This window comes from Stegostoma tigrinum, chromosome 38 (assembly GCF_030684315.1).
Source record: "Stegostoma tigrinum isolate sSteTig4 chromosome 38, sSteTig4.hap1, whole genome shotgun sequence".
NCBI lineage: Eukaryota > Metazoa > Chordata > Chondrichthyes > Orectolobiformes > Stegostomatidae > Stegostoma > Stegostoma tigrinum.
The window spans coordinates 3,775,185-3,788,741 of record NC_081391.1 but is presented as its reverse complement, the minus strand read 5'-3'; the positions used below and the strand labels follow the sequence as shown (position 1 = coordinate 3,788,741).

Here is a 13,557-nt window from a genome sequence, read left to right as displayed (position 1 = left end):
CTAGAAGCATGGCATTCCAACCGGAACTCCATCAACAAACACATTGATTTGGAGCCAATCTACCATCCCCTGAGAAAAAGAACAGGAAATGACATAACCAATGCAGGAAATGACACCACCAACCCAAGGAAACCTAATCAGATAAATAGAAAGCGGGACATAACACCAGTACTTCGTCGGAGGCTCACTGATGATGTTACCTAGAATGGTGACGAAACGTCTGAAAACGAACCTTCCAGATCAGCGAGCAATCTCACATCCAGAATAATAATACAATCATGCGGTGTCAACATGGACTCATGAAGGGAAATTTATGCTTGACAAATTTACTAGAATTCTTTGGTGAGGCAGAATAATAAGCAGGATAAATAAAGGGGAAAACTTAGATGTAATATATTTGGATTTTCAGAAGGTGTTTGATAAGGTGCTTCACATTAGAGTAATTAATAAGATGAGAGCCCTTGGTGTTGGAGGTACTTTATTAACATAGGTAGGGGATTGGCTAACTAATAAAAGACAGTGCCTCACTAACTTGATTGAGTTTTTTGAACAAGTAAAGAAGAGAATTGATGCGGGCAGAGTGGTGGACGTGATATCTGTGGACTTCAGTAAGGCATTAACAAGGTTCCTCATGGTAGACTTGTTGGCAAGGTTAGATCTCATGGAATGCAGAGAGAACTAGCCATTTGGATATAAAACTGACTTGAAGGTAGAAGACAGATGGTGGTGGTCAGACTGGAGGATTGTGACCAGTGGAGTGCCATTAGGATTGGTTCCGGGTCCATTGCTTTTCAACATTTATATAAATGATTTGGAAGTGAACAAGGAATGTATGGTTGGTAAATTGACAAGGATGTTGCCCAGGTTGCAGAGTTTGACTATAGGGAGAGGCTTAAATAGGCTGGAGCTATTTTCCCTGGAGTGTCAGAGGCTGAGGGCTGATCTTTCAGAGGTTTATAAAATCATGAGCATGGAGAAGGTGAATAGCCAGGTCTTTTCTCTGGGGTGGGGACATCCAGAACTAGAGGGCATAGGTTTAAGGTGAGAAGGGAAAGATTTAAAAGGGACCTAAGGGGCAACGTTTCCGTGCAGAGGGTGGTGTGTGTATGGAATGAGCTGCCAGAGGAAGTGATGGAGGCTGGTACAGTAACAACATTTAAAAGATATCTGGAAGGGTCTATGAGTACGAAGGCTCTACAGGGATGTGGACCAAATGTTGACAGATGGGGGCAGATTAGTTTAGGATATCTGGTCGTCATGGACGAGTTGGACAGTAGGGTTTGTTTTCGTGCTGTATGACTCTGACACATTTGGGATAAAGAGGGCATTTTCGGGATGGCAGCTTGTAACTGGAGGTGAGTCACAGAGATCAGTGCTGGAGCCACTGTAATTTATAACACATAATAATTTGTAATTGTAGAAACCCAACAGTGCCTAAAGAGACCAATCAGGCCATCAAGTCTGCACTGACACTCTGAAGAGAATCCTACCCTTGAAAGTACTAAGAGGGATTGTGTCAAGGTTGTGGATGGCAAAAAAATAGGTCAGAAGGCAAGTGATCAGGGTGACACAAGTCTATGCAGAGGAATATGAAGTGAGTGGGTGAAAAACTGGGCAGGTGGAATATAATGTGGGAAAATGTGACAGTATAGAACAGAGCAGGTCCTTCAGCCCACTGTGTATGTTGATCGTTATGCCATTCTAAACTAATCACATTTGTCTGCATATGGATCACATCTTTCTCTTCCCTGCCTGTTATTGTGTCTGGCTAAATGCTCCTAAATGTTTAGATTTAAGTCTGTTGCTGTAACTATTCTCTATTGTCTGTCTATCGTTGTTCACCTCCCATCTCTGTCCCTCTCCATTTCTTTCTCTCTCTATGTATACTTCCTGATTCCTCCCCCACCCCCATGCCATCTGCCTGTTTTCCCTCACTTGCTGTCTTCTCCTCTTCCTATCTCCCACCTTTTCTGTCTGTCTCTCCCCCCCTCTTCCCCGCCCTTCCCCGCCCTCCCCCCCTCTTCCCCGCCCTCCCCCCCCTCTTCCCCGCCCTCCCCCCCTCTTCCCCGCCCTCCCCCCCTCTTCCCCGCCCTCCCCCCCTCTTCCCCGCCCTCCCCCCCTCTTCCCCGCCCTCCCCCCTCTTCCCCGCCCTCCCCCCTCTTCCCGCCCTCCCCCCTCTTCCCGCCCTCCCCCCCCTCTTCCCCGCCCTCCCCCCCCCTCTTCCCCGCCCTCCCCCCCCTCTTCCCCGCCCTCCCCCCCCTCTTCCTCCCCTCCCCCCTCTCTTTTTCCTCCCCTCCCCCCTCTCTTTTTCCTCCCCTCCCCCCTCTCTTTTTTCCCCCCACACCTATGTTCCACAAATGAATGAAAAAGTCATAATTACATTGATTGGCAGAGCAGATTTGATGGCCTGATGGATTACTCCTGTTCCTATGTCTCATGATCTTCCCATCTCTCCAGATGATCTTTGACTCAGTTGTCGAAAAAGAATCTACCTCCATCTTTACTTTTGGTTTTAACTTTATTATAAATACTGTTTTCAAACTCCAGAAAGCACCCACATGGCCAATTTGGTATTAACCAGCAAAGCCTGCTAAGGGCAATGCTGACAACAAAAAAAGATGAAGGAGTGGGTGGGGGATATACTAAATCGAAATGGAGTCAGAGGAGGAAATAAAAATATTCTGTGACCCTCCTGCCACCACCTTGAGGAGGAGAGTTCAAATTTGCATACCTTCTGAGATTTTAAAAAGAAAAATCCTCTCCTGTCTAACCAGTTTAAAACAGTGCCCCTGAAGGAGCTCCCATAAAAGGAACAATCTTCTTCCGCATCCACCTTGTGAAGACCATTTAGGATCTTGTACATTTGAATCAAGTAGCCCTTCACTTTTGTAAACTCTGGTAACAACCAGCCCGGTCTATCCAACATTTCCTCAATAAGACAACTTGCTCATTACGGCACCTACATTCTAAAGGACAGTGTCAGATAGCCATTAATGCCCAGCAACAGAAATACGTACCAAAATCTGGTAACCTTTTAAAATCCTCTTACTGTCTCACCATGTGAGCTTGGAAGCACCTCCCTTTTATACTCAGAACCTGAATGTCGCTGACAAACCTGTATATTGCCTATTCCTAATTAGAGTGAATTGGCTGATTTGTCAAGCCATTTGAAAGAAGTAAAGGATTAACCTTGTAATGCAGGCCTGGACAAAGACAATAAAGTGAAATTAAAATAAATTATGGTGAGATTTGAAGCCAATGTCACTAATACTGTGCAGTAACTGCTCTTTACCTATCATACCCTGTTGTCATCTCCTTTGAATTCTGTATAAATCCTGTCATCAGTCAGTAAGCTGTGAAACTGCTGTTAAACTGTCCTGAAATGTGGTGTGCCTCGAAAAGCAAACAAAGACAAAGGAACAGAAACTTCTGACGTGGTACAGGGACAGACGCTTGGGAGTATGTACACAAACGATGCTTCAAGATGACAGGAAAAGTCAAGACAACGGTTTAAAACCATATGGGATCCAAGGCTTTATTGATAGATTCATAGAGTACAAAAGCAAGGAGTTATGTTAGATTTTTATAGGATGAGAGTTAGCACTCTATTGTGTATTGTGTCCCAGACTGAGCACCATGCATAGAGCTGCATGTCAAGATCTTGATAAAGGTGCAGAAACAATTCAATAGAATAGAACCAGGCATTTATTTTGAGCTTCAGTGGGACTTTGGTTAGGCCACAGCTGGAACACTGTGTGCAGTTCTGGTCACTACACAATATGTGATGTGATTACACTGGAGGGCGTGCACAAGAGATTCACCAGATAACCAGGGATGGAGCAAAGAATAAGAAAGTTCCCCAAGCCTCTGCGGACATGGTTTGCCCTTCCATAGTAAACTTGTCTTCACTTACAGGATCCCTCTATTCCCTTCCAATTCATGTATTCATCCAGGTGTTTCTTGAAAGCTGCTATTGTGTCTGCTTTAACCACCACCTCTGCAGCGTATTCCAGGCACTCACCACCCTTTGTGTGAAAAACATGCCTCGCACATCTCTTTGAAACTCCCCCCACCCCGCATCTTGAACCTGTGTCCCATAGTAATTTCCCCCTCCACCCTGGGGGAAAAAGCCACTTACTTTCCACTTTATCCATGCCATTCACAATCTTAGAAATTTCTATTAGGTCACCCCTCAAGCTCCTGCATTCCACAAAAACAAATCTTTTCTGTACCCTTTCAGAAGTATCCACATCTTTCTGAGAGTGTGATGACCAGAAAACCAGAAGCAGTATTCCAAGTGTGGCCTAATTAAAGTTCTATAAAGCTGCAGCATAACTTGCCTCTCCTTGTACTCAATGTTCCTTCCAATGAAGCATGTCATAGGCATTTTTTAACTACCTGATCTACCTGCACGGCCATCTTCAGTATCGGTGGACCTGCACACCCAGTTCCCTCTGCATATCAATGCTCCAAAGGGTTCTGCCATTCTCTGGATAACTTCCACCTGTACTTGACCTTGCAAAATGCATCACCTCACATTTGTCCAGATTAAACTCCATCTGCCATTTTTCTGCCCATGCCTCCAACTGATCTATATGTTGCTTATCCTCTGATAATCCTCTTCACTATCTGCAACTACACCAACCTTTGTGTGGCTCACAAATTTTATTAATTAGACCAGCCACGTTTTCCTCCAAACCATTTATGTAGATCACGAATAGCAGAGGTCCCAGCACCGATCCCAGTGGAACGCCACTAATCACAGCCCTCCATTCTGAAAAGCATCCTTCCCCCACTACCCTCGGTCTCCTATGACTAACCCAGTGTGTATCCATCTTGACAGCTTACCCCTCATACAGTATGACTTCACCTTTTGTACCAATCTTCCATGAGGGATCTTGTCAAAGGTTTTACCGAAATTCATGTAGACAACATCAACTGCTTCTCCCTCATCTTCACTTCCTCAAAAAACACAATCAAGTTAGTGAGGCACAACCTCCCCCGCATAAAACCATGCTGTCTATCACTAATAAGTCCATTTGCTTTAAAGTACCTCTAAGTAGATCTTGTCCCTGAGAATCTTTTGCAATAATTTCCCTACCACCGACATGAGGCTCACAGATTTGTAATTTCCAGGATTATTTCTGTCACCGTCCTTAAACAATGGGACAACGTCGGCTATTCTTCAGACTTCTCCTGTAGCCACAGAGGATACAAAGATGTCTGCCTCAATCGTCCGGGATAGATCCCATCAGGATCCAGGGACTTATCTACTACCTTAACACTTTTTAATACGAACAACACCTCTTCCCTTTTAATAGCAACTTGGCTTAGGATTTTGACACACACTTCCCTGCACCAATTCCTTCTCCTTGGTGAATACTGACACAAAGTATTAGTTTATGACCTCACCTACTTCTTCCGGCTCCACACACAGATTCCCTCCTATGTCCTTGAGTGGGCCAACCCTTTCCCTGACCCCTTTTAGCCCTTTTAATTCCTTGTGTCCTACTGTCTTACTTTCCTTGTGTACTTCAAGGGCTTTGTCAGTTCCCATCTTTACCTTTTCTGATGAAGGGTCTAGGCCCAAAACGTCAGCTTTTGTGCTCCTGAGATGCTGCTTGGCCTGCTGTGTTCATCCAGCCCCACACTTCGTTATCTCGGAATCTCCAGCATCTGCAGTTCCCATTATCTCAGACCTTACATATGCTTCCTTTTTCTTTCTGACTGAAGACATCCAGGGTTCATGTAACTTGCCGCATTTGTCCTTCATTCTTGTATGAACATGCTGCTCCTGAACTCTTATCAACTGCCATTTGAAATACTGCCACATGTCCAATGCAGATTTTACCCAAACGACTGCCTCCAATCAAAATTTTCCACTTCTTGCCTAATATTATTGTAGTGTGCCTTCCCCCAATTTAACACCTTCACCCAAGGACTGCAGTTATCCCTATGAGTATCTTAAAACTCTCAGCATTATGGTCACTATGCCCAAAACACACCTCCACTGAAACTTCACTCTCCTGGCCAGGCTCATTTCCCAAAACCAGGTCCAGTGTAACTGCCTCCCTGGTCAGACTGTTTACATACTGGGTCAAGAAGCACTTCTCATAAATTCTCATGGTCCTCATAAATTCTGCCTCATCCAGGCCCCTGGCATGAAGTGAATCCCAGATAACAAAGTGTGAAGCTGGATGAACACAACAGGCCAAGCAGCATCTCAGGAGCACAAAAGCTGACGTTTTGGGCCTAGACCCTTCATCAGAGAGGGTTGGGGTCTAGGCCCGAAATGTCAGCTTTTGTGCTCCTGAGATGCTGCTTGGCCTGTTGTGTTCATCCAGCTTCACACTTTGTTATCTTGGATTCTGCAGCATCTGCAGTCCCCATTATCTCTGAAGTGAATCCCAGTCAATTTAAGGGAAGTTAAAATCACCCATCACACCAACTCTGCTGTTTTTACATCATTTCAAAATCTTTTCTACGTCTTCGGTCCTATTATCTCCTGGCTATTGGGAGGCCTGTAGTATAACCACAGCATTGTGATTTCCCCCTTCGTATTCTTGAATTCTATCCATATTGCCTCACTGCACAAGTCCTCAGTACAACTGTGAAATACTCCGTTACCAGAAATGCAACTCCCCCACCCCTTTTTACATCCCCTTCTATTACACCTGAAACATCTGAATCCTGGGACATTTAGATACCAGCCTGTCCCTTTTTCAGCCAAGTCTCTGTGATTGCAATAATGTCATAGTTCCAAATACTAACCACAGCTCTAAAATCATCTTCTCGCATTGAAACACATGCATTTCAGACCACCTCCCCTGCACTTTTCAGCCGTGTTCCCCTGCCTGTTCTTATTTTTAGTCATGTTTGCCTTGGTGTCGACCTCTCCCTCAATTTCTGCATCTACTGCCCTACTCCTCTGATTCCCAGCCCCCTGCCACACTGGTTTAAATCCTACCCAATCACTCTACCAAGTACCCCCCACCCCCAGGCATCTGTAGGAAAACATTAGGAGCATGGGCTAATTGTATAACTCTTTCAGAAGCTGGCACAAACTGGCAGATGTGTGTACAATTGTATGATTCTGCACTTAACTGTAAAAAGAATCATTAACATTATTAATATAACCAATTTCTCCTCTTCCATAGACGGCAACCAAAGCCAGGGAGACTCTTCGAAGGTTCAAAGAAAATCACAATGACTTCTGAGGTCGCAGTAGACAACATCTCATGGGATATGTTGGATTTAAATTTCCCAGTTGGTCCGGTGGCCTCCACCAATTAGGAGGTTTCTTGTTGGGTACCTGACTGAGGATAGTCTCCTTTTGTTACATTTATAACACTTACGACCCAGAGCACTGTGGAAAAGGGAAACATTTACAGAGTTTGATTTACAAAGTGGACCTAATTCAACTGGAGTTTGACAAGGAGTTAGCAACTGAGTCTGTTAGCTCATCTGCTAGCCAGGAGGACTTCAGCCACATGTATGGAGCTGTTCATTGGATTAAAAGACTGATTGAAAATGTTAAATAGGATTCCAAAGCAAGGGGTCATTCAAAAAAAGCACATCTTTTTCCACATGAATGTGTAGAGCAGCCATGGGTCCCATGGGAGCAGAACCAAGTGGAGGAGGATTCGGTGCATTGAGAGGGGGAGGGGTGTGTGTGGTGAGAGTGAGGGGATGAAATCTCAGGCCTGGGGAAGAGTGACTGTCGAGAGCAAAGCCTGGGGGCAGTGGGAATGGTGTGTGGGGCTGAAGACTTTGCAAGAAGTGAGGCTGAAGATCTGTTCAGGAGTTCAGGACAAGTGACTTTTTTTTTTAAATGTTCTATTTATCCAATACCCAGTAGGCCTTATGTACAGAAGGTGGTGAGATATTGGAATAAACAATAACAGAAAGTGAGGGAGAGGGGAGGTGCATTAACCTAGCAGACAAAATTCAAGGTGCTAAAAGGGCAATAAATCAGTCTGGCAAGATATTCTAACGTCCCTAAGGCAGGTCAGTCTTTGCCTGGAATAGCCTCAACAAAAACGCTATTCTTATCACGTACTGACCAACATTATGGATCAGGCAGATGACTGATTAGTTAGGGAAGTCCCCAGAACTGTGCAAACTACTTTGAAATGCATTTCAGCAGCCCATATCAGCTTTTCTACTGGATGGCCACCAGAAAGTGCAGCAGCTCCTGCAGCAGTTCTGGCCAACCTCTGAGCACAGGAGGATCATGTAATGGCTGTCTGAAGATTCATGATTTATTCTGCGATATATACTTGCTGCATTTAGCTTTAAGCCTCTGCTGCCTTTCTCTGTGGTTGGTGCTAGTACCAACCATGGTTAAGGCACTGCCAATGTTTTGAGACTTCATAGAGCTGATTCAGCTGGTGCATTATTGCTGCCACATCGGCTGATCTCAAGTGGGCTGTACTGTTATCAACTCAGCATCCTACTCGGCGTGTGAAAATCCACCTTGTTGCTCATGTATACATGAAGGACCAGGACAGCTTTTGACTCGTCAGAGTATACCCTCTTTGGCTGCATCGTTTCTGAGCTCTATCTTTAGCCACATTTTGAATGAGGCTGAATGCTGTTGCTAGTGTTGGGAACTTCAGGGGGAATGCGGGGGGGGGGGGCGCGTGTACCATTGGAGGAGCTTCCGAGCTTCCCACATCTTTAAACTCTTAACTTTCAGAATTAAATAATTAATTTTTTTTTTAATTAATGTTACTTCAAATTGGAGTGGAATAAGGCTGCCCCTTTGTGTTGGAAACGCGGGCGTTGCTGAATGTCACATCACTGAATTGGGGCTCTGAGGGCAGCTGGTGGGATTTAGCACATTCCCAGTCACCTCTGGCACAGGGAGGGAGGTGAGCACTGTCCTGTATCATTGTCTGACTAAGGGCGTTGGTGCTGCTGTTTAAACCAGATCTTCTGAAGGATTTTCCAAGGCTGCCTGCTGTGTATGTGTGTTTAATGATGATAAATAATGGCAGGATTGCCTCTCCCACAATAAACAGCGTGTGCAGGGGTAACTTTTTGTTTTGAAAATTCTGTCTTCTGGATTTTCCGGTGCTAGGAATGAACAGTGGTTGCTTGGCCCGAGAAAAGGGAGAGGAAATAAATGGCAGCCGCTGCATGCTGCAGACCAGGCAGTCCCTAGCCACTGTGCCTCAACAGGTTGAATAGCTTGCCAGTATTCTCTGTCAGTGAAAACGCATTGTTCTCTGCTGAAGTCATGGGAGATGGACCCTGCTAACCTGAATGAGCCTCTGTCAGGGACAAGCAGAAAACATTTTAAAATATATAAACATGCAAACATGAATTTAACTTACAACTTGTCTATTTTTTTGTTGGGGAGACAGGGGAAGGTGGTGTGGAGTTAACAGCATCTGATTCCTGATTAATTTCTCCAGAACTGCAGCTCCAGGCATTTTTGTCTGGAGGTTATCTGTGGGATGTGCCCTGGATTTGGACCATTGCTCCAAATGACGTACACTTCCCAGTTTGGCAGCTTCACTCTACTCTGTGTGGGAGGCTCAAGCAGCCCACATGCTTGAATCTGTCACATGCTGATTTCCAACTGGGAGCAGATTTTGGACACCTTCAATCAACATTATGCTTTATTAGCACATTCGATTGTAACATGGTAAGACATAGGAGTAGGACTCTGCCTTTTAGTTCTTCAGACCTGCCTTATCATTCCATAAGGATATGGCAAATCTCGTAGTTGCCCTTACTCCACTTTCCTTCCTTGCCCCCATAACCTTTGACAACCCTTGTCAGTTTTCTGGAATATATTCAATGACTCAGCCTCCACTGCTGTTGAGTGAACAGAATTCCAAACAATAATAACCTTAAGGAGAAATTTCTTCCCTCAAAGTGGAACACCAGTCATTTTGAAATATCACCCCAGTTTTAGGTTCCACAAGACATTGGGAAATATCCTCTCCCACCATCTGCTTTACCAGCCCTCCTCCTGAGCTTATGTTAATAGAATCAAGTTGTCTCCTTTTTCTAAACTCCAATGAGTGAGTGTAGGCCCATACTGCTCAATTTCTTTCCCCAAGACAAACCCTTCATCCCAGAAATCAGTGACTGAACCTCTCTGAGTTGCATGCAATGGAAAAGGTTTGCTAACAGGCAACTATTCCCAGTATTACAAACGGTTGTGCAGGTAAAGGCTGAGTGGTAGATTTGTCAGTCATATTTCTAGCAGGTACCACGAGAGCCCAGCCAAATGCTGACTAATTCAAAAGTGTTTGACAGCAACTTTCAAACTTACAACTTCTACTGCCTTAAAGGACAAGAGCAACAGATGCATAGGAACAGCACAACTAGTATGTCCCCTGTCCCACCTTGTAGCTATCACAATTCCCTCATTGTTACTGGGTCAAAATCCTGGAACTCCCTAGCTAACAGCATTGTAACCTGTGCCATCGGGTCTATATCAATTTTTAGAGGCAGCTCATCATCACCTCTTTCTAGAGGGCAATTAGGCTGGGTTAAATACTGATGCACGTGTTCCACAAATGAGTGAAAAAATGTGGAGACACCCTGAATGAATCTCAGCCCTGAATTCCAAGCTAGTTTAGTATCAGACTGGTTAATGTTTTGAACATTGCGACCTTCACAACTTCAGCACCTTTGTTCAATCACCAGTAACTAAATAGCTGAATTGGTTTAAGGTTAGGCATTGATGATGATGAATGATAAGGAAGGAGGATTCTCCATTCCTGCTGACTCTGGCTGTCTGTTTCCCTTCTGTAAACATAGTTGGAGGGGCTGGATTAGTAATTGATTCTGCTGGTGCTAGCAAACGCGATCCTAGCCAGTTCATAATGAGATTCCACAAATAACTTGCTCCCACATTCAAGGAATATTCAGGACTTACTAGGAAAGAAGAAATAGTGATTTATTAATGCAGGAGAGATGTCTGAAGTTCACATCATTAGATATTAACTGTGAGTGTCATTAACTGTTGACATTTTCAGGCTGTGGACACAATGTTCTGAATATAGCTTCTAGCTTTTAGTATATTGCTCAGTCAGCACCAGCAGAATGAAGGACAGAACCTTCACTGGCAGTTGACTGGTGTCCAAATAGACAAATCTGACATTTTGCAGTGATCGCTTAAACAACAGTAATATGCTTTGGGTGTATGTGAACGTGCAAAGCAGGCATAGACTGTTTTCAGTCCACTCGAGGCTTGGATGATTTGTATTTTTATTATCTACTGACAGGATGTGGGGCATCCCTGGCTAGGCCAGCATTTTTTGCCCATCCCTAATTGCCCAGAGGGCAGTTAAGAGTCAACCACATTGCTGTGGGTTTGGAGTCATACATTGGCCAGACCAGGTAAAGATGGCAGTTTTCCTTCGTCAAGGGCATTAGGAAGCCAGTATCTTTAACCTGACAATTGACAAGGGATTTGCAGTCATCATTAAACTCTTAATTCCAACTTTTTATTGAATTCAAATTCCACCATGTGTCTTTGGCAGGATTTGATCCCAGGTCCCCAGAACATTAGCCAAGTTGCTAGATTAATAGTCTATCGATAATACCACTAGACCATTTCCTGCCCACATAGCCCTTACACTGCACAAAATAAATCTGAATTTTCAGTTGGCTCCAACCTTAACAGTGCTTTGGGGGACAAGATCCAGATTTCCACAACCATTGATAAGCAAAAGCACACTTTCTGGCATCAGGTCTGAACAGTCTAGTTATAATTTTTTAAAGGAGAATCCAGAATTAGGATTAAATCAGAGGGAATAGGTTCTACATATTTTCTTTTATCCTTTAAGACAATTAAACTACTTTAGTTCTTTCACTCCTTTATTTTCTAGAGCCAAGGTACTAGATCTGAGCTGCTCTATACCCTAATTTCATTTACTTACGTTTGATTCAGTCCAACACTCGGGCCTGAGAGAAGTAAAGACAATTCCCTGAATGCCTGTATCCAAAGGTATGAGGGACCAGCAAGAATGGTGAAGCTGATGGAGTTAATAGAGAGGCAAAAGCCAAGCCATTTACTGGTCTTACATCCACCATTCAATAATTTCAAGCATGTTTGACAATTGAATGAGACAGAGGAATCCCAAGGGACATTTTTTGTGATGATTTGGTCAAATCAACTTAATATTCATTGTGGCTAGATTTGTGATCATTCTATAAAGGAATGTTCAATATTACAAAAGGATGGAAATAAATTAGAAATTATTTTAAATACAGACTGAGGATTACAACCATTATTCAGAAAAAAGTTTAAGAATACCACTTTCTCAGCAGATTTTGAAGTTGAAAGGATTAACGGCATGGGCTATAAATTGAGTTTAATTCTAAAGCTAACAAATGGTAAAGCATAAAAGCAGTGAAGTTGTTATTATCTTTAGTTCTCACTTTCTGTAGCTAAAACCAAGCTTTATTTACATATAGCCTTTCAATGTAATAAAATGACCTAAGGCAGTTCACAGGAATGTTATGAAGTAAAATTAAACATTGAGCTGAAGGAGATTATAGTGATGGCCAGCAACTTGATCAATAACAAGAGTCAACACAGTATGGAGCTGGACGATCACACCAGGCCAGGCAGCATCAGAGGAGCAGGAAAGTTGATGTTTCAGGTCAGGATCCTTTTTCAGAAATGAGTAGGTTTAAATAAATATCTTAGAAGTGGGAAAGCTCCAACTCCATCGCTCTCCCTACCTCTCACCTTTGGTGGTCTACATTACCCTTGATGGCCTTGCCAAAAAATGAATCAGTTTGAAAAATATACGTGATTTATTGGTGATAGGGGAGAAAAACAAATGTTCAGCTGGGTGTAAGAGCACTTCTGGAAAAGAAAATAATTTATGGAGGGTGTTCAGGCCTTGAGCCTAGGCATCTGAAGCAAGGAATGGTCACTGATGGTGGATAAGTCATAATCAGGGACACTCAAGAGATCAGAAATAAATATGTATACATAAATGTCTTGGACATTTGTATGGGCAAGGGAGGTTACAAAGCAAGGAAGAGGCTGATGAAGGGTCTAGGCCCGAAACGTCAGCTTTTGTGCTCCTGAGATGCTGCTTGGCCTGCTGTGTTCATCCAGCCTCACATTTTATTATCTTGGATTCTCCAGCATCTGCAGTTCCCATTATCTCTGAGCTTGTTATGTAGTCGGTTTTCTTGATTGAAAAATTCAAATATATTGTGCAAGAGCACCCCCTGCTGGTAGCAGGAGTCACTACATCAAGAGATCCCAGTGGAATCCCAGACCAGTCCTGAACCTCTCTGATGAAGGGTCTGGGCCCGAAACGTCAGCTTTTGTGCTCCTGAGATGCTGCTTGGCCTGCTGTGTTCATCCAGCCTCACATTTTATTATCCCAGTCCTGAACCTGCTCAGTTTCCAAAATCTGATTTAAATGCATTTATGACATGGTGATCATGTCTTTGAACCATGACAATCTTCTCTCAACCATTCAAAGACATGATCACCATGTCATAAATGCATTTAAATCAGATTTTGGAAACTGAGCAGGTTTAGGACTGGTCTGGGATTCCACTGGGATC

The 13,557-nt window shown here is 43.7% G+C and overlaps 1 protein-coding gene across 1 annotated transcript in view; it reads left to right on the top strand.

The window, feature by feature from the left end:
* The window catches only part of LOC125446965 (ubinuclein-2-like), a 138,277-nt gene extending 128,949 nt beyond the window's left edge, over positions 1-9,328 (top strand). The window contains exon 17 of the mRNA XM_048520997.2: positions 7,158-9,328. Coding sequence (XP_048376954.1) covers positions 7,158-7,210 — 53 coding nt within the window. The 3' untranslated portion in view covers positions 7,211-9,328. The remainder of the gene's footprint in view (positions 1-7,157) is intronic.
* The last annotated feature ends 4,229 nt before the right edge of the window (positions 9,329-13,557 follow it).